Below are 19,364 nucleotides of genomic sequence, written 5' to 3' on the forward strand. Positions count from 1 at the left end.
ATGCCGAGGCACGACGTCCGGTGGGTGGGTCTATCTCGGTAACCTCACACACAACAAGGCTCTTCATTCATTCATGTTTATATAATAAGGAGCCTTTCCTTGTAGACATAACTTCGTGTATTCATTCTGATATTTGCACTGGACTCGTACCAAAGAGACACCCCTCAGCGTCTCCAAAAACGGGACACTGCCTCGTAAATGATTGTGATGCCAACCAGGCATTTGCAACTTATCATAAAATCCAGTGAAGCCCTTCTGAATCATATCTTTCATTAAACCGATTGGAAAGCCTCTGGAAGACTATCTCAAAACTGAGGAAGAGAAGGAGCGAGGAGACAATGAAACAACAAGAAGAAGAAAAATCCAAACTCAGCATATTTCAAGAATATCTTTATCAACATATCGGGAATTGTGTGCTGTTCCACCAAATCTTGCTGTCAAGTTGTATAAAAAGATCTTGCCCAACACAATAGAGTACTTAGAAACACTTTCCGAATTGTTGGACACCTTGAGAGAAAAAATAATCCAAAAATCCGAACCAAGAACAAGGAGAAAATGGCCACCTTATGTAAACGCACATTAGTGAACTGCGCGCCACTTGCGAGGGTGTTCGGTTTCCAACCAAGAAGCTACCTTGATACTTCAGGCAGCATGTTTGGAAAGCTGAGCATAACCCATACCGTATCTGTCTCGAGATTGCGAAGCTGCCGAGACAAGTTTCGCAGGTGCATGCCAGAGAAGCTGGCTGCTCCTGAGGAACGTATATATGCAGGTGTCATTGATGACACCCGATGTAGGGACCTGCTTACACAGGCACCTTAAAACGTGAATGTTAGAGCTGTTCGAAGGATCATGGTCTGCGATGCTTCTTCTTTACATGCGTCTTCTTTGCCCAGCTAGCGTTGACCGCTTCGGTGACAGTATCCCAGTCTGAGGTCACCACTCGACCGATGAAGAGCACTTTGACATTATGTTCCACCGTCGTGAGTTTTGAGTAATTAACTCGGGACTCTTTTGCGATTCGCTCATCCGGCTCGTGGATGTGCACACGAACAGGAGGATATCCAAGCTCTGGCTCGCCAGGTAGGGCGGTAGGGTTTCGATTGCTACTCTCAACAACAATTCCGTGTTGCTCAGCCTTGACGCCACTCTTTTTACAGCCTTTTTTACCATAGGTAGAGATAGGTCTAAAATGTTAGCACGATTCCGGGCTCAAGCGCTGATAGGACATTACACTTACATGCAAGTGCAGTGGCCACGATCGTTTGCGACTACGATGAACCGACGGAAATGAACAAATATTTGACCGCCGTACCGGTCGCGATATACCGTTTCTTCAACTACACTGCCTCCTCCTGCTGGCTCCGGCCAGAGGACTTTAAAGACCTGTTGGGCGGTCAGCATAGTTTTATAGAGTCTGGGGTGAGTCGCTTACCTCGCCGGGTTGGAACATGTGAGACTGTGCAACACGATAGCCTAGTATCAAGTTAGTTTAACCCTGCGTTACATAGAATAGATAATCATACGTGGATCTAGAGTCTCTGTTTCACCGCCAGTGCCTACAATGTGCTCTTGGTTGGTGGAGGCCACAGCTGGCCCGGGATCCTCTTCCTCGTCTTGAGCTACTATGGGTGTTAGAAACCTCAAATTAAATTACAGTTCAGTCTCCAAGTCACGTACCATAGGGGGTGTATGCAGCAGACGACGACTCGCCACCTCGGTATTGATCTCGCGAATACTGTCGACTTTGATCAAGGGCTGCCTGAAGCTCCGGGTCTTCCCCCTCGACTGAGCCACTTGGATAGGGCTGGTTGGATGCAGAATCTCCTATGGTTGAGCAGCCTTTGTCAATACTAATACTCAGATTGAGATAGAGCATTTCGCATACCTTGAGTAGCTTGTGATAACATGTAATACTGGCCAGTATTCGGGTCATAATCTGGCTAAGTTAGCAATCTTTCCCATCAGGACGCCGCCAACTCTCTGCTTACTTACAGGTTTGTTCTGTTTGTTGAGTGGTTGTAGATGCAGATGGTCTCCGTTGACTATGACGATTTTCATAACCGTGTTCATCAACCTCGTCAATGGCTTCCTGAGCGGGTGCCTTGCCTTTCCCACCAGAGGACTTGGACGGTTTCGATTTCGACTTTGATGAACTGCTATGCGACCTCGATGATTTGGATTTTACTCTCGACGATGAGCCGCCCGTGACATATTCATTATCTAGACCATCCAATACGTTAGCACATTTAAGAGCCGACGAGGTGGAATGGAGCCAAGCGGCTTATGTTGAAAAATCAGGGGACCAGCACAGGTCAAAACGTACTGTCGTGCTCGTCTCCAGCCGCTTGTTCAGGGCTCTGTATGTTGACTGAACCAAACTGCTGGGTCACCTGGTCCATCTGGTCCATCTGTTGAACTTGTGCAGGGACTTGCACAGGAGTTCGGGGGACCTCTCTATTCTGAGCAGACTCATATTCGCTCTGCCATTGGATATCAGAGTTGCCTATGCGACTTTGGTTAGTAAGTCTGGAAGAGAGACTGGAAGACTAGATAGAAATACACACCGGCAGCGTCTACTCTTTGGCGATAATATTGCTGGTAGTCTGGATTCCATATCCACCTAGACCACTCGCTCCATCCTGGTCTGCTTGTTTGATACATAGTAGCATTTTGCGCATGCAAACAACGCGTCTAAATACCACAAACCGATTGCAAATTGGAATAAATATGTTTAACGAGGAGGAGATTTTGATAGGTATGTAGTTGATACACCCACCAAGTGTGAAAACTGACGTGGATATATGATACGGCAGTAATTAATATGCGAAACGTCAAACGTGCGAAGAATGCATAAGTATTTTGCACCGCTAGGAACGAGGAAGTGTTTGATGTAAAGAACTATGAGTTCTTTCGCCTCCAAAGCTCGAGGCCTTGTTAGTTGTTCAGAACGTAACGAACTGAAGTAGAGCGGTACCGACAACTGGGGAGATGGTGGGTTGGGGGCTTTTGTAGAAATAAGCAAGAGTACAGTACAGTGGAACCGCAAAGCCGAGAAGTTAGCTGGCTAACCAAAAAATGCGGCTCAGCTCTTGATTCGGGATGGATACTGGATAAGGGTTGCACGAGGACGAAGACCCGGGCTCTCGTTGGGTTTCCTTGGGGTGCGTTGGCGTAGATCGGGATAGAATTGGATTGATTGTTGTAGATGCAAGTACTCGAGAGATTCCGCTGAGACGGCTGTCTCGTCTTTGCTTTAGTGCTATACCGGCTTCCTGTATCTGGGCGAGGTTGACCAGTGTCCTGTAGGGATTTGATGCCTGTGGCGTATGTAGGTCGGGGTAGGCAGGTGAGATTCTGCCGCCAAAACTAGGATTGTTGCTTCAGAGTTGCATAAATTATGCTGAAGGGGTATCTCGTGCGCCTCTTGTGGTGGTGCTGCTGGTGAACTAGGAGTCAGAAGCAATTGTTGAAGGCGGGTTGGTCGAGGTGGTGGTACAACAGGAAGCCTAGCATCTACCCGCAGGATACGCGATGATGACAACCAAATACCAGCAATAAGAAAGGCAGAAAAACTGCTTGGCTGCAGGAGTTACAGGACTGCCTGAAGGAATGGCGTGCAGCCTGATGTCAGTCAGCTGGAGCAGGAGCTGGAGCTTTGAGTCACAGCAAAATCTCCCAGTTCCGGTCAACCTTTGAAGAATAGATCGGTACGGGAAACAAAAGGTAGAAACCGGAAGGGCTCAGAGGGTGGACAACTGAGCGGCAACCGCAGCTTATCAGTCGCTTCTGACTATGCAGTCCAGCATCTCTTTAATGTCGCGCATCAGCCAGCGAGTAACAGAACGAGTCGAGTGGGGATGGATGCAACAAGTGGAGGAGGTGGACTCATGGAGGGGTTCTCGGAGGAGTCGAGCTGCAAACTCGCATGACGAGACCCTTAGCAAGCAACTGAAGAAGGAAATAAGGGAAAGGCCTGAAGGAGATGCAGTCCCGTCCAAGATAACACCAGCTGAGACGTCGAGTTGCGGGCTCGAGAGGGCAGAGAGCAGGTGAATCATATGGGCTTTTCATGCTGAATAGACACTGAACGTAACCTGCAAGACACGCCCCTCTCCTTCGAATACACAGTCCAAGATGGAACGGACATGGGCAATATGCAAAGAGCCGAGAGCGTATTGGACCAAAGTGGGTGAATTGGAGGGGAGTGAGCGATTTTGGAAGGCGTCCATCGGGAATGTCTGTCTGCAGGGTGTTGCTGTTGGTGTCGAGGTAGAGTTACAACAACGAGGCTCTAGTAGCATCTGCTAAGCTAAGTTAGCACGGGATAAGTGGATGGGAAGAGCACAGTGTGTGTTTGAGCATCCACCATTAGTGGAATCTGAGCTGGCCTCAAAAGTCTGGTGACCGGGCAAGCTCAGTCAAGACAAGTCAAGTCAAGCAGGCTCGCGATGAGGCGTAACTTAATTGACAAGCTCCCGTCCGTTCAACGTTTCATTATGATCCAATGACGTGGATATTTTCCTTCTTCTCTCCACCGTTTGTTTATACGGGACATCATAATTTTTTATAACCAGGCTGCATTAAGTACCCGTCCGTCGCCGAGAGGACCTCCACTCCTTAACAGCCCCCAGTATTGTCTGACACGGTCACTACCTATCACTGGCCCAGCAATTTCTGCACAATCTGTGTAGACTCATAGCTCCCCCTCCCTCGCTCTGCTGTCACGTTCTTATTTGGTCAGTCCAGATCATGAGATGACAAGTGCTGGACTTGCTTTGTCGCGTAATCGCCAATGGATAAATCAGAAGCTCCCACATGCATTTTCCTCACATTCAGGCGCTAACTGTCGCTAGCCTTTAGTGGCCGCTGCCCCCCGGATGCCGGGATGTTTCCCCTAGAAACTGAACCTTGTTGTGTGTCACCATCTCATTCCAACGCGCAAATCAGCCGCCAGAGAGCTATGCCGTCCGCCCCAAGTTATGCTATCTCGCCAAATGAAGAAAAAGCAAATCAAATCCCTGGCTGGCTTTGGCTGTCTTCATTTCCTTGTCATCTCCCTTTCCCTCTCCCTTTCGTCGACAGTCATTGCAAAGAGCCTCAACGATCGACTCAGCATTGATCGTCGCATCCGTTTATCTGAAAGAGAGAAATGGACAAGCCGCCTCCAGTTCTAATGAGTTCGTCTCCTTATCTTAGCTCTGTTGATCTTACGTACGTCGATGGAGGCCGTAGCGTACGACAACCACAACCACTCGAGCTACGCCCGAATCCACCAAAACTCGCATCACCAATATCCTCATTCTTCGACCTCGCCTCTTCCCGTGCCTGGGACCCATGGCAATTCCCGCTACCGGCATGAGCTTGAGGGCGAGGGACATTATCCGATCCACGATGCTCTACCGCCATCAAACCCGATTCATGTCTCGACAAGCTTCCCTATGTCTGAAGTTGAGACGGTGTTTTCCAACAACCAAGCACCGTCTACTCAGGCCAGCGTAATAGACATGTCGGGTCCGCCTCCGCCTTCTCATCCTCCTCCACCATGGAAACCTGGCCTTGACAATCCGCCTCCTCCTCCACCGCCTCCGCCACCCCTATTCTATCTTCGACCTCCAACTGTATCATCGCCATCATCCCCGCACGCGTCAAGTCGCCCCTCGTTCTATCTACCACCGCCTCCGCCTCTACCTCAACCACCACCTGGCAATTTCATCGCCACTACAAATCTACGTCCACCATTAACATACAACCTTGACACGGTTCCACTTCCACAGCGGCTATCTCAGCAGACATTGCCGACGCCACCACCTCGGATGACCTTCAGTTCTGCACCCAATTCTCCCGGTGATGTGCCCACTCAGACTCAAACACCAAATTTGAGACCACCGAGAGGATTTGTTAGCTTCGGACCACCACACAGCGCCCATCAGTCGGGAAATAAGAGTAACCTGGCAATCCGGCTGGCCCCAAAAGCATCAACTCAGCCCGAACTTCGGGATACCGCTTCTACATCTCAATCTTCAAACCATACAATCCCGAGGTTGATTGATGATGAGGTATCTTTCTCTGATTCTCTGTCCGATGAGGACTCTCTTGTCCTCCGAAACTCGCGTCAGTTTCCCCCTCTGTATCCTACAGCATCCAATTTGAATCCACAAGGAGGAAATCGCAAGACTTCTATGACAACTCGTATAACCAACTGGATATCTGAATACGAGCGTGATCGCGCCCCGAAAGATCGCCTAGAACTGAGCACCAGCCTCGATCCTATCTTAGAAACCACCAGGGGTAGCAGAAGTCATCGATCGAAAGGGTCTGCCCCTCCTGAGGATACTCTAGAGCTGCTCTGGGTTAAACTCAAAGATCAACGGGTCAAGTTGAACGACATCAAGAGCCAAATGGCCAAGAAGCGAAAAAGACTACGAGAGTTGAGGAGACAGAGGGACGATGCAGACAATACATTCATGGGTGTCGTTCGACCTATGCTGATTGCTCAACAAGGGCAGATAGTAACAGGACCTGCCGCTCTGGAACGGCATCTGGCAGAGCTGCAGCGGCTGAGAACTGAATACCAAGCCTATGAAAACGATTACGAAGATCTTGAGATCACCTTGGATGAAGAAGAGGAAATTCTCAACAGGCTGGAGATTCGATTCTTTAGCTTGCTCGCGGTTGGCCAAGCCGTTCCTCTCGAACAGCCTGCCGAAGACGACAAAAAGCATGAGGAAGACAAGAATGTTCCCAATGATCTAATAGGCATATCTCCTGATGGCCCATCCGAGGATCTGCATCCCAAGTATCTGGACCTCATGGCTGCAGTCGGTGACCTTGAGAACGCCAAGGAAGAGCTTGACGAGCTACTATTTCTCAAGGAGCAGCATGAGGGAGAATTAAAGATGAAGGCAGCCGCGGGTATGGACTTGAACGAGGCTGAGATCGAATTCTTCGATGAATTTCCGCTGGAAGAGCAAGAAATGCGCAATAGTGTCACCAGCCTGCAGCGACAAGTAACTGATCTCCGAAAGCTGTGCGAGGAAAAGGGAGTGATGCAAAAGCATTTGTCGTCACGCGTTGCTTATCTTCTCAATCCTGAAAATGGGTACGAGGACATAGAACTCGATGACGCCTCCGTGATCCTGCGCAGCCGGACAGACCTGGCACATCCCACATTCCCTGTTCTTCTGAGCCAGCCTGAACACGTTATGGCTGACGAATTCCCCCTCACACCGCGTGATGCACTCAAGGCAGCAGCAGCCCTACCGGTGACTGACCCGGTGAAACCAAGCCGCATGCAGCTCGCGTCCAAGGAGTATTCAATCGATCGGCTCATGCTGGATCATGGCGAGGGTGGCAAGGGTGATTTTATTAATAGATGGCTTTTGCACCAGCTTAGGCTATCGTCAGTGAATGCGCTGCTTCTCCATACAACCTTCACCAAGAGTCGGGGACTCAAGATCCGCGATCTTGATCGCTGGCAGAGTGATGTCCTGCACTATTGGTGGAACGACGAGGGTGCAGAACTACCAGAAGACATGATGCAGCTTGTAACAAGCGAACACTCCAATGATGGTTCAAGAATTGGAACGAACCAGCTCTCAAGGGCAGTGACCTATACCCCAGGCGTGTCGGGCGGTAGACAAAGTCTATTGACCTCGAGCAGTGTCGCACACTCTACCTGGTGACGAGATTGCCAATGCTGTGAGGCTATGGCTATATTTCATTCTGTTGTCTCCATCCTTTTGCTTCCCTTCTCTCTCTTGTTTTCATTTGTGTCAAAATATGTTTCGGCTTCCATTTGGTGGTCAAAGATGGTTATCTGCTTATCTTCAGGTTAAGATCTGAGCAGACCAGTTCCAGTCTGGTGCAAAACAGGACTAGGCAGAAACCTAGGTCAGCACGGTATTCTTGAGTCTGTTTTTTCTACTTCTTTCAGCGTGTTTTTGTTAACGTTTGCTGTTTTTTTGGTTTGTTTCTGGCGCAAGCAATGTCATATACCCCATTCTTGTTGTTATTGGACTTTGAGAAAGGAGGTAATGTATCCGGATGTTTATACCCTTGGGCTCGTATTATGGAAAAGAGTATGTAGATTGGTTAAAGTTCTTGTTTAAAAGGTGAAGATAATAAGGGTTATTTGACTGGTTGGCGTGTGGTGTTTTGAGTAGTGGAGGCGAGCATCATTATTATTTGCGTGATGTTTGATGTTTGATGTTTGATGTTTGATGGTTTGGGGTGTTATTGATCTTTATAGAGAGAAACTAACTAACTACTTGCCGAGTAGTGGAAATGGCCTCTGAATTGTCACGAGAATGGCTCGAACCGTTCCATTGTAATTCTTGTTCTTTTTCATACTGTAGTTTCCCCACCACGAATGAATAGTTCCCGCAAACAGGCGGGTCCTGAAGCTCTAACGGTGGGCCCGCGGCCACGAGATGAGAGGGTTCGGGACGAGCCTCGCGGGGGGAAGGGGGGGAGAGATCCAAATTACTCCACTTTGACCGTCTAGCGACGGAAGAAAAGGAATTGCTTGTTTGTACTGGTACTTGGACGCCATCCAAGCCCCTCTCGGTTCGCCCAAGTGAAGGTGGGGGAGTGTGCATCAAACGGCCGAGAGGAGGAGGCATGTGACTAGGAACTACCTCCTCGTTTGTGATTCTGATTTTGATTTTGATTTCGACTTCGGTTTTGGTTTTGGTTTTGGTTCTGGTTCTGGTTCGGTCTGGCTTGGTTGGTTCCATCATGTGGAAAATGGGTGTCATTTTCTTACTGTCTCATTTGTCATGTCGTGCCACTGCGGCAAGTCTCATTTGTTTTTCTGGCTCATGGGTTTGTATGAAAGTTTGGTTTGGTAAATTACAAAAATGTGTTAGGCGCTCAGGATTGATTGGCGAAGGCTCTATGTGCAGCTGAGGTGCTGAGACAAAGCGCCCGTGCAGTAGCAGCAAATGGAGCACAATTAATCTCCTCAAAGTGCGCTGTACTGTACTGTCTGTAGGTGTGCCAGAGATGGATGACCAAGTGTTTTGACTAACAATGATTCCCCCATCTTAGCATTTTACCCCGTAAGGCTGGGGGACGGGACGGGATGATGTGAGCACGCTTGTAAATGTGCACATCTTGTTTATGACAGTGAACGATCACGACATTTACAATGCAGGTCATCGCCTTAAGCAGAGTCTGCCTACCTTATTTTTATCGATAGCTTATCAAAGTGAAACAGAAATTGAACCATATAATTCACTCTCAAATAACAGCAGATAGCCCAGTCCAAAGGTACTAGGTAAGCTACCCCATATCAGCACAGTACAATCACCAGACTAACCATAAAACCACATGCAAAACATACTTCCCCACGTTTTCCAGGCCAGACCCTTCAAAAGCCGCTTCATACCGGCCTTCCACCAAGCCATTCTCGTGGGGGCTCATCCCCTCGAGCTGTCCCCGACGTCATACAGCTGTTGGAAAGGGTGCGTTGCGATAATGCTCGGATTTCCAAAGCCAGAGGAGAACAGGTCGCGATGTTTGTGCGGCTCTGCTATATGGCTGAATGGGGGCGATTTACACCATTCTGGGGATGACGTGCATGCTGGTATTTTCACGAGGGTAAAAATCGGCTCGTTCAATTTGAGCTGAGAGCCCAAGGTCTCGAACAAAGTGGTCTCCATACCTTGATGCTGGTTCTGTGCTTTGGGGGACTTCATGTTGGTGTTGAAGTCTATATCGACCTTGTGTCGGCCTAAGCCTCACACTTTTTAACGTCAAATATAGGATGCCTTGACTTTCCGGGGCGCTTTGATGTTTCTGATAAGCCATGATCTCCTGAGAGGGACAGGAACTTGGTACATGGTTGTGTCCTACGTGGTGTTGCACATATCCGCACTGGGCCACTTGTCACGATCACAACATAGCAAGTTGGTATCTCATGATTACTAGGTAGAGATAATTGTACTGGAGAAATAATTAGAGGTCCTAATCCTTTGTATCCTTCGATTATCCAAACTGGCCTAATTCTGTTCCAACACATGCCTCCGATCACTCCCCTCTGGATACTCGTCTCATTACAGTAGGTAGGTGAACAGAAATAGGAGCTTCCTCATGCGCTTCGAGTAAGCTTGGTCTTGAATCTGAGGTGACTAAGAACATAGGTTCGCCGTTGGGGTCTGGCGTCTTTAGAGCATCACTAGCCTCAGCATCGTCACCAGGTGGCTGCTTGGTCCAGAACTTCCACTTGCTCTTTTTCTTCGGTACATCTTCAGCTTCAACAGGTGGTTGTTCTTTCGGCTGTTCGTTCTTTTTGGATTTTCCGAGTCCCAGGCCTTGACTGATGCGTGGCCAAGTCGTGCCGTTGTTCACAGTTTTCTTGGTCAATTTGTCACCTGCAACCTTGGTTTTGTCTGGCTGAGGTTCTAGGACTATGTCGACTGGGTTTTCTATATGCTTGGAAGATCGCAGACACCCTGTATTTGTGCTACTACGTCTTTCGTTGCGCTGCGGTTGACGATGGCTAGAGTGAGCATGGCGACCACGGCGTCCACGATGAGAACGCCTGTAGCGGTCGCTTGGGTTAAACCTCTCTTCAAGGATCTTAAACTTTCCCTGCCGTCTTCGATGATAGCGCATGGCTTCCTCATTGACTGATGGTGGCCTTGTCCCATAGGAAGATTCCGGGGTGTGCACATGCGAGAATCGTGAATGATGATCATCGATCGAGTCCTTGTCTAGCCCAATGGAAGATTCAGAATAAGGGGTCCAAGGTAAAGAAGGACGGCTAGAGAGCGATGGATCACAAGACTGATCGGAAGAATAAGTGTTGCTCGGAAGAGTTGTGTGGTTGTAGGTACTTGAAGGGATTGTAGGATTTTCTGCTGCCGTGGCTGCCGCTACGACTGTCCTTAGTCCTACATCTTCCATGGCTGGGAGATAGAACTACGAGAGGTAATGGTAGAATGAAGATATAAAGATTTGTCCATCTGAGTGTTGGGATGGAATTGAAGCCAGGTGTTGGGATAATAGAGGTTTAGCTTTGGTAAGATTGTCTGTATAAGAGAAGGAGGTCCCCTTACTTATAACAGCCAGGGGATGTTTTACTGCCTTCCGAGATTTGTTTATCGGATACCGTGTCGGCGAATGTCAGTGTACCCAAGGTAGGGAGGTAGATACTGGGCACCTTAGGTAGGTAGAGAGCGCAAAAAGCCCATCTACCTTGTGGAAAGTGAGGGTGGCTCGTGTGTACAGGGTTGTATACCCTCTCCCGTCATGCTGAAGCAAAACGAGGCATGATCAAAGTACACCATGAGTTTCCTTTGCGGATATCGATCCCAGAGTGTTAACACCATCTCTGAAAAGGTTCCGCGCAGTTGGTCAACACATCTTTGCTGGGCAGTGAAGTTTCTTAAGAACTCGGTATAGGAGGCTCTATACCCAGACTAACAACAACAAATCTTCAGTTCAGACGCAATTTCCCCTAAATGCATGTATCGAGCCAAATGATCCCCAAGCACCATTGACTTCAAGTTGCGGTCATATTGATTAGTGACAAGGCCTATCATGACATGATATTCCCTAAGGTATTTGTGAATTGCTCATATCTCAAGACCTCGTGACCGCTCCCTCGGGATAACACGATTCTTCATAGACCGTACGAACCAGGTGAACAGGAATCGTTGGTTCCCATTGCCAATCCATGCATTCTACATTTTGCCCATCGATACCAACCTCCAAGGTAAAGTCGAGCACACGTGTATGGAAGTTACCAACACGATAGCAGGACTCTTGCACCTCTGCCGATATATCTTTACATTTATTGCAGACGGCGTTATGCAGTACTATCAACGCTTTCTGGATAATGTTGCAAACCTGGCCCTCCTGGGGTTTCTCGACGGTTGTTAATCTGCTGGTCAGCATAAGATCTTCCTTTGGGTTCAATCAATTACCTATGTGACTGTGACTTTGGCTTTGGCTTTGACTTTGGTCTGGGCTTTTTGAATGTCTTGTTGGCTTTGACAGGAATCTTTGCCCGTTGTCCCTTGGTCATAATGATCAAGGTTATATTAGATCGTCCTAGACACTGGTGACGGTAGTAATGACGGTGCGGGAGGACTCGGTATTTGACAGGAAGCATTCATCAGTTACAAAAGGTTCCCGCATGTCTTTATCGTGTGGCGATTCAGATAAGACTTTGGTTCTAAGCTGATCATCAGAGGCGGATGTGGGTGAGTTAGACAACATATCACATCGCGAGCCGTAAGAGATACAGGTCAGTCCGCAGATGACTTCATTTACATATATTCCCTCATAGATTTGTTTCATTAACCTTTCTTCTCATGGTGGAGCCTATTCTAGGCTGCTTTCTTTGATGAACGAAGAAAGTTATCCTGCCTGGATGCTTTTTTGTTTGCCAGGGCTTCATTTTCACTAAGACTAGTCAACTATCATCAAGAACGAGATGTGCACCCTACAATTAAATATGACAATTACGTGTTACTTGGTAATCTAAGGAACAACCTGCGAAATAGAGCAATTCACATCATTCCCAGGCGACTGCCGATGCACAGGGTAACTCCTCATGGCTCTATGTACCAAACAGCGGTCCAGTACAAATGATTTCAGATCGGGTTCTTACATGTGTATTACTTCTAAAACACGTAAAGGTGTCGGTGATTGTTTATGGCTATTGTCCCAATGTCCAACCTGTATCGCGCTCTTTGTCTTGATTGAAACCCTTCAAGTATCTGTCTGTCCAGACCGGTCACAAAACTGCATCATTTTGCCACGGAGTTCACTATATCTCTGACTTGAGCTGAAAGGAATGAGTTGTATTCATTGGCGTCTTCTCGTGTTACCAAGTTTCCTTTGCTGTTGCTTCGGCTATTTCTATTTTTGAGGGTTGACAACGGATTAATGAAGGAGAAGCGAGAAAGTAAAGACAAGAAACAGCCAAGGAAACTTTCTTCCCATTTGGGCTATCAACCCGCAGTCGTAACAGCCCAGCCTCCTTCGATGCGGTAGATGACAGAAGGTCAAACGGTGAAGACCCTGGAGTCATCACGGGTGCATCGAAGCCGGTGCGGACTTTGGATTCTTATGACTAAAAAGAAGAATTCAGGCTCGAGGGGTTTTCTGGGCAAACATGGAAGCGACTGTTTATAGCAGCATGCCTGTTTGTGACCAGGGACTTTGGCCAGAGTTTCGGCGACGCCGTGATACTTGCCAAAGGATCTCGAGGTTTCTTGAAAACCAGGGGGAGATCTGCTTTCCTCGAAACCGTGACCATATTCAGGATAGTATCGATTACATATCAAGTTGATAAACGAGCCAGGGGCTCTAGAAGAGCTCAGTACATACTGGTACTGTAGCATTGTCAATCAGTCTTTTAAAAAGGCTTTGTCGCGAATCGGTCTACAAGCATCACGAACCGGGAGCCACTTGGGACCCTGCCTAGGAAGGAAAGAGTTGGAGTCCGATGCAAGGAACATGATAGACAAATCGTGAAGATGACAAAGCCCGATGCACCTGGAACGACTTTATCCATTTGGCTTAGTTGTGTGATGCGAATCGTCCACCCCGACATCCATGTGGCAGTGCTGCCTGCCCTTGATGCGTCAAGCCGTCCATTGTGCTTACGATGACTTCGCTTCGCTGACCAGGAAACTACAAAACATCGTGTTTTGAGGGCTAGGGGGGAGCGGGAGGCAACAGAGAGGATCCTGGTCGGGAAGAGCATGGTATCACGTATCGATGGATTCGATGAGAGAGGATTTAGAGAAGAAACAGAGTTTGAAGCATAATCTTGACAACAAGGATATGCCCGGGGTCTTGATGCAACGTGGAGGCTAACTAGTTCAGGTGCTTGGCTCTGAAGCTCCGGAACTTCTGGCTCGTGAGTCGAGTCTGGAACATGTTCATCAGACAGCTTGGCAGTGTCTCCTTGTTCAAAAAGTGCGATAACGGACATGTTGATATTGGATGACGAAAGGAGGTGGAAAAGGGGTAAGCTTAATGATAATGACTCCAAATCATGGACCCGAGAAGGATTCAGAGGCTATCAACTATTGACTTGACCTGAGGCACAGGAAAGAAGACATACAAAAGAACTCATAAGTGTCTGCGCCTTACGAGGCGAGAAAGTCAATTGATGTTTACAGAAGAAGCTCCGACGCATGGCTCAGAAATGAGGCTATCGTTGGTGCATTTATTTAGCCGAACAGGCTAACTTGGACAAAATGGAGGCTAGCTGGAACGCGCCTTATGGCATTAATTTGACCGGTGTTGGTGCGTCAATGTTTGGAGACTAATTGGATGCCTGACCACGGGGAGCTAACGTTTCAGGGCAAAGAATTCGGTGCTCAGTTGCCAAAACGATGAATGAGCGGCAGTCAAAGAGGTCATAGCCAAGAAACCCCAGACTGACGGTTCAAGATACCCCAGGTTTCGCCACCCCAGATTCTGGGAGTTTGTTACGAGAAATCTGAGATTGTCGAACGAGTTTGGATTGCCATTACTCCGTACAGTACTGTTAGTCTGTCTACCCACCAGAGTGGACTGCGATGGGTAAGATGGGATGGGATGTGATGGGATGCGGGGACGGCAAAAAGCAAATGCAATGGGCCAGATTAAGATGGATGCCAGTCCGGCGGGCGGGATAAAAAGATGAAATCCGGGGTCTTGAGGTTGATGAGACAAGGATTCGAGACTGTGCCGTCAGCTTGCGTCTGTGATGGCACGATACCACATACTTGTTGTTTAAGAGGGTGCTATAGGAGGATCTAATAGTCCCAAAGTCTAGACCTTACGACAGCATCTTGGCTGATATAAACAACGTGGCATAATGATATAGCTCACGGGTAACTTGATCCTTCAGGACAAATAGATCTTGAGGTGGCTTGAGCACTACGACTGATACTGGGATAGGGGAAACAAGCAGACCGCTCTCATGCAAACGATGTGACACGATAGTCGACATGTTACCTGCTGGCTACTGCAGCAGGCCTTGCCCTGTTTTGTCTTGCCCTGCCTTGCCTTGTTGCTCGCGTGGCATCTCTCAGCGATCGTTTCCAAGCATGGGAACGATGTTCGTCCAACGCACGTGGTTAATCAACCGGCGCGAGTAAAAGGCTCTACCGGATAACGGCAGAGGCGTTCAAAGGCGGGAAACAGAAACATTTGGCTTGACTCGAGTCATTAATCAATTAGATTGTAAAACAGAGACGGGAAAGGGAAAAGTGAGGCGTGCGGAAATAACGATTTTCAATTTCTTCGGCTTCACGTGAAGGATACGACTAAAAGGGAGTTCATATGACACAAGACAAAGACGATATCTGCCATTGAGCTTGAGTGGCTTGGCAAGCGTAAGCCAAGCGGCCTGGCTCATTAACAAGTTCCACCTGGCGGTCAAAGCGACAACGAGCAACGTTGGAGTTGGACGGCACAGGACGAATGAACCGATTCTCGGCATATACGGCCCGTTAGTCATTGTGATGAGCATTTTAGCGGACGGTGAGTGCTCAGTGAGTTTTGATTCTGGAGACAGGACGGAAAAGAAGGCATCTGAGATATCCACACTCTTTTCTTCAACGACTCGCGCTATTGATTCGATTTACAAGTCCTAGAGGAGGTGATCGTCGGCTCTTGTTAATTCCGGACCCTCTCTTTCTCCCCCCATCTACGGAGTACCGTTCCCCATATCTCGCTCTGCGACTTTGTCTCTTCTCCCCCAGATGCCAAGCGTCTACAGCAACCGAGTCCCCGTAAAGCCAAGCCAGTCGACGCAGCAGAATCCCCGCGTGCCAAGCGCAACGTCGACGCTGGAAAGGAGCTCACACGAGCCATCGAGACAGAGAAGAATCCGGGGGAGGGTCTCTGCGATGGGGATATCAGGATATACAGCGCCAAGACCAAGATAGAAGGAGAGAAGCATTTTAGCACATGCGAACAGACAGTGAATGAATAAGTCAATTGAAACAAAATCCACTGGCAGCGATGATCTTTACTATCAAAGTGCCTGGCGGCCATGTGCTCGGAGCATTTCAGACATAGAGTTGACTCGATGTCAGCTGCAAATCCTTTGATAGGAGGCTTTGGTCCATGCCTTGTCCTTCACGCACTAGCCCAGGGTTCTTTTAGGGGATGTTCAGGGGCGGTTCTGTCTGTGCCGTGTGTAAGGTACCTAGGTGAGTGAGCGTCAAGGCAGCTAAAAGAAGGGCCGGCAAAGGGGGCGCCGTTCCTGGAACTATGACGGCAGATGAGTTGTCGCCTTCTTTTTTCGATCTGGCTTTTATTAATTGATTCAGAATAAAATGTCAATGCTCATCTTGAATCCACTGCTGACCAACACAAATGTCGTGTTTTGCACTGATTGAGATGAGATGAGTTGAATGATTTTCCAGACTTTGGCCAGTGCAGTTAGTGGGGTCTCTCCACAAACTGCGCTAAACTCCACCTGTGAAGATCTGGGGCTGGACGCCATCCTCTCTCTCACTTCTGGTCCAACAGATGACGACCAACCAATTACCAATATCACTCACCACTGATCGATCTTTGACGTGCGTGGTTTTAATTCCTCATGCCCGGGATATGCAAGCATGGTTCCATTATCATTTCTGGGGGATCTTCGGCAGATGCTGGGATATTCTCAGTCTAAGCCAATGCAGCATCATCACTTGATCAAAACAGAACATCTCACTCACCTCTCCTCGTTTCTGTGATACCCTCGCTGTGCAGACTTGACACAAGATGCTGTGCTATCATACCTCTTTAGGCGAGAGCGCCGTGGCTTGAAACTTTGATCCTTCTCCCATGCTATTGGCTTCAGGAGGCGCTGGGTAAATGTATGACTTGCTTACGTCGGCAACATGTCCGTTCTTCAAGGGTCTCCATATCTTTTTTGGCTCTCTTTCTTTTGCTGTAGGATCTGCGGATACCACATCAGCAGCTGTGGAGCCCGAACTGGACTGGCCCGTCTTACAGATTTCTCATTCCCATGCATTCCCCGGGACATGGATAAGACATCGACTTTAGGCTTGTCCTTCTTCAGCTCAAGGGTTACAGGGGATCCTCGTCGAGTTCATCACTTGTCTATTGTACCCTCCCACACCCCATGTCATAAGCATAAGCGCCAACATCACCACCGACTGTCTTGCTCTGTCCGTGTTCCTCTTTGGGCATATGCACGCCATGCCATGCCCTCGCCTCTCAGTCTCTCCGCGAGCCATATTACATACAGATCTACTCCACCCTCCTTTACATACTTGCTAGCAGGTCTTCCTTTGTGCCGGGTTCTTGGTTAGACTAATTATCACTTACTTCTTCCTTACTTCTATCTTGCTTTTCCCCCTCGCCCCCCGCCATCATCATTTTGCTCGCCCTCCTCTTTGTTACGATTGTGTATGCAATAGTGATCTGCAGCAGTTTTCTTTATAAACCCAATCATCCCATCCCCCTTGGTCATTGCATAGTTTCCTCTCTGCTTGCCACGCTTTGGGATTGCACCTTTGGCCTGAATGTGCAATCATTGGTAGCATTGGTTGTTATTAGACACAAACCTCGAACGCTTTGGGACTTGACCGTTACGCTTACCAACGCTCCTTCTATATCGAGGACACCAACCAACCAACCTTGGGCCGACAATAAAGCATCGGACTTGACTTGCGTCTCCCTCTTTTCATCCAACAACACTTCATCATAAATATTGAGTAGACGCTGGGAGAATGGTGAACTATCGATAAAACCGACTCTCCATTCCCATCACGGCTCGACGACGAGAACCACCAATTGCTTGGCCATTGCCACCAAGACCCAAGTTAACTACCGTCCATCCTCTCGAGTCTCGATACCTTCATCATGTCTTCCGCCGAACATCTCTCCAACTCGCAGCTCCGCGCTCTGAGTATCATTGAGCGGACATGCTCCGTCTTCTCATTGCTCGGCTCACTCTTTATTATCGCCACATTCTTGTCATCGAAGGCCTTTCATAAACCCATCAACCGACTGGTATTTTATGCTTCTTTTGGCAACATGATGACCAACGTCGGTACATTGATGTCAAGATCCTATATAGGCTCACCAAATTCTGTGGGCTGTCAATTCCAGGCCTTCCTCATCCAGATGTAGGCTCACTTACACCACACCGATGCTCTTAGACACTAACTTGTGTTAGGTTCATGCCTGCCGATGCCTTCTGGACCTTGTCCATGGCCATCAATGTCTACCTGACATTTTATTTCAAGTTCGATGCCCGAAGACTACGGAAGATGGAGATTCCCTATCTCATCGGATGTTACGGTATCCCTTTCGTACCAGCCTTCGTATACATCTTCATCAAGAACGAGGAGGGACACCGAATGTATGGTAATGCCACACTGTGGTGTTGGGTGAGCATGGAGTGGGATATTTGGCGTATCATCACTTTCTACGGACCTGTCTGGTAAGTAATTGTTCCCGTTGACTCTAGAGTGGGCGCTGACCATCACAGGGTTGTCATTGCCATTACCTTTTTTATCTACATCCGTGCTGGTAGCACCATCTATCGCAAGCGGCAGGAGCTTGATGATTTTAGCTCCACCGATCGAGATCTGACTTATGGGGCTGGAGATCATCTGGGAACTATTAAGACCACAGAAGTTTCAGTCACCACAGAGGTCGTTACTCCGAATGCGATTCATCTTCAGCCCATGGGGGGCCGTCGAGCACCCGACCCTAGTGACCCCAGCTCTAACGCATACTCAGTTCACATCTCAGCGCAGCCTAGCTCCGGGGACGTCGGGGATGAAGTTCTCCCTATTGAACGACAACAAACACGGGCGAGTGTTCAAGTTCCTGCACAGCAGCAGCAGCAGCAACGATCAGGAGGCAATCCTTCTCGAAGGAGGAATCGAGAACTCAGTAATGCAGCATGGCAATACACAAAGTGTGCCCTGCTGTTCTTCACAGCCATCTTGATCACATGGGTCCCATCAAGCGCCAACCGTGTGTACTCAGTATTCCACACCAAAAACTCATCTGTGCCGCTTGAGTTCATGAGTGCCTTTGTGCTCCCTCTTCAGGGCTTTTGGAATGCCCTCATTTATATGGTTACATCTTGGAGTGCGTGCAAGAACTTGGCTACTGACCTACGTATGGGTCGAAGGCCGGATGTGACAGAGCTCGTTGGCGGCATGGCACCAGAGGTCGGGGCCAATAACGCAAGGACAATGACCAGCCACCATCGACACAACCTCGGTCAGTTCCGACGATCGAATAAGTTCGAAACGGAAAGTATGACTGAACTGGCCAACGAGAGCCGGCCAACTTCAGACGATGAGCGGAGAGACAACGTGCGTGTATAACAGTTCTAAGGGTCTGCTTGGAAACGATGCTGCAGATATCCT

At 48.5% G+C, this 19,364-nt stretch overlaps 5 protein-coding genes; 2 read left to right on the forward strand and 3 right to left on the reverse strand.

The window, feature by feature from the left end:
• Positions 1 to 642: 642 nt before the first annotated feature.
• Positions 643 to 2,664, reverse strand: FFUJ_12170 (uncharacterized protein; the record flags this gene model as incomplete). XM_023581744.1 has 10 exons in its annotated part: positions 643 to 801; positions 878 to 1,187; positions 1,241 to 1,386; positions 1,436 to 1,476; positions 1,527 to 1,622; positions 1,681 to 1,827; positions 1,889 to 1,939; positions 1,996 to 2,223; positions 2,327 to 2,506; positions 2,568 to 2,664. The coding sequence occupies 10 exons, from the start codon at positions 2,662 to 2,664 to the stop codon at positions 643 to 645; spliced, it is 1,455 nt and encodes a 484-aa protein (XP_023434394.1).
• A 2,558-nt stretch (positions 2,665 to 5,222) lies between these two features.
• Positions 5,223 to 7,685, forward strand: FFUJ_12171 (uncharacterized protein; the record flags this gene model as incomplete). Its single annotated transcript, XM_023581745.1, has 1 exon — positions 5,223 to 7,685. The coding sequence occupies one exon, from the start codon at positions 5,223 to 5,225 to the stop codon at positions 7,683 to 7,685; it is 2,463 nt and encodes an 820-aa protein (XP_023434395.1).
• Positions 7,686 to 10,032: 2,347 nt separating this feature from the next.
• Positions 10,033 to 10,911, reverse strand: FFUJ_12172 (uncharacterized protein; the record flags this gene model as incomplete). The annotated part of the gene is made up of 1 exon (XM_023581746.1): positions 10,033 to 10,911. The coding sequence occupies one exon, from the start codon at positions 10,909 to 10,911 to the stop codon at positions 10,033 to 10,035; it is 879 nt and encodes a 292-aa protein (XP_023434396.1).
• Positions 10,912 to 11,589: 678 nt separating this feature from the next.
• FFUJ_12173 (uncharacterized protein) lies at positions 11,590 to 12,034 on the reverse strand (the record flags this gene model as incomplete). XM_023581747.1 has 2 exons in its annotated part: positions 11,590 to 11,890; positions 11,934 to 12,034. 2 exons carry the CDS (start codon positions 12,032 to 12,034, stop codon positions 11,590 to 11,592), a joined length of 402 nt encoding a protein of 133 aa, XP_023434397.1.
• Positions 12,035 to 17,838: 5,804 nt separating this feature from the next.
• Positions 17,839 to 19,322, forward strand: FFUJ_12174 (related to G protein coupled receptor like protein; the record flags this gene model as incomplete). XM_023581748.1 has 3 exons in its annotated part: positions 17,839 to 18,104; positions 18,155 to 18,421; positions 18,470 to 19,322. 3 exons carry the CDS (start codon positions 17,839 to 17,841, stop codon positions 19,320 to 19,322), a joined length of 1,386 nt encoding a protein of 461 aa, XP_023434398.1.
• Positions 19,323 to 19,364: the final 42 nt, after the last annotated feature.

Source organism: Fusarium fujikuroi, chromosome FFUJ_chr08 (assembly GCF_900079805.1).
Source record: "Fusarium fujikuroi IMI 58289 draft genome, chromosome FFUJ_chr08".
Classification (NCBI taxonomy): Eukaryota; Fungi; Ascomycota; class Sordariomycetes; order Hypocreales; family Nectriaceae; genus Fusarium; species Fusarium fujikuroi.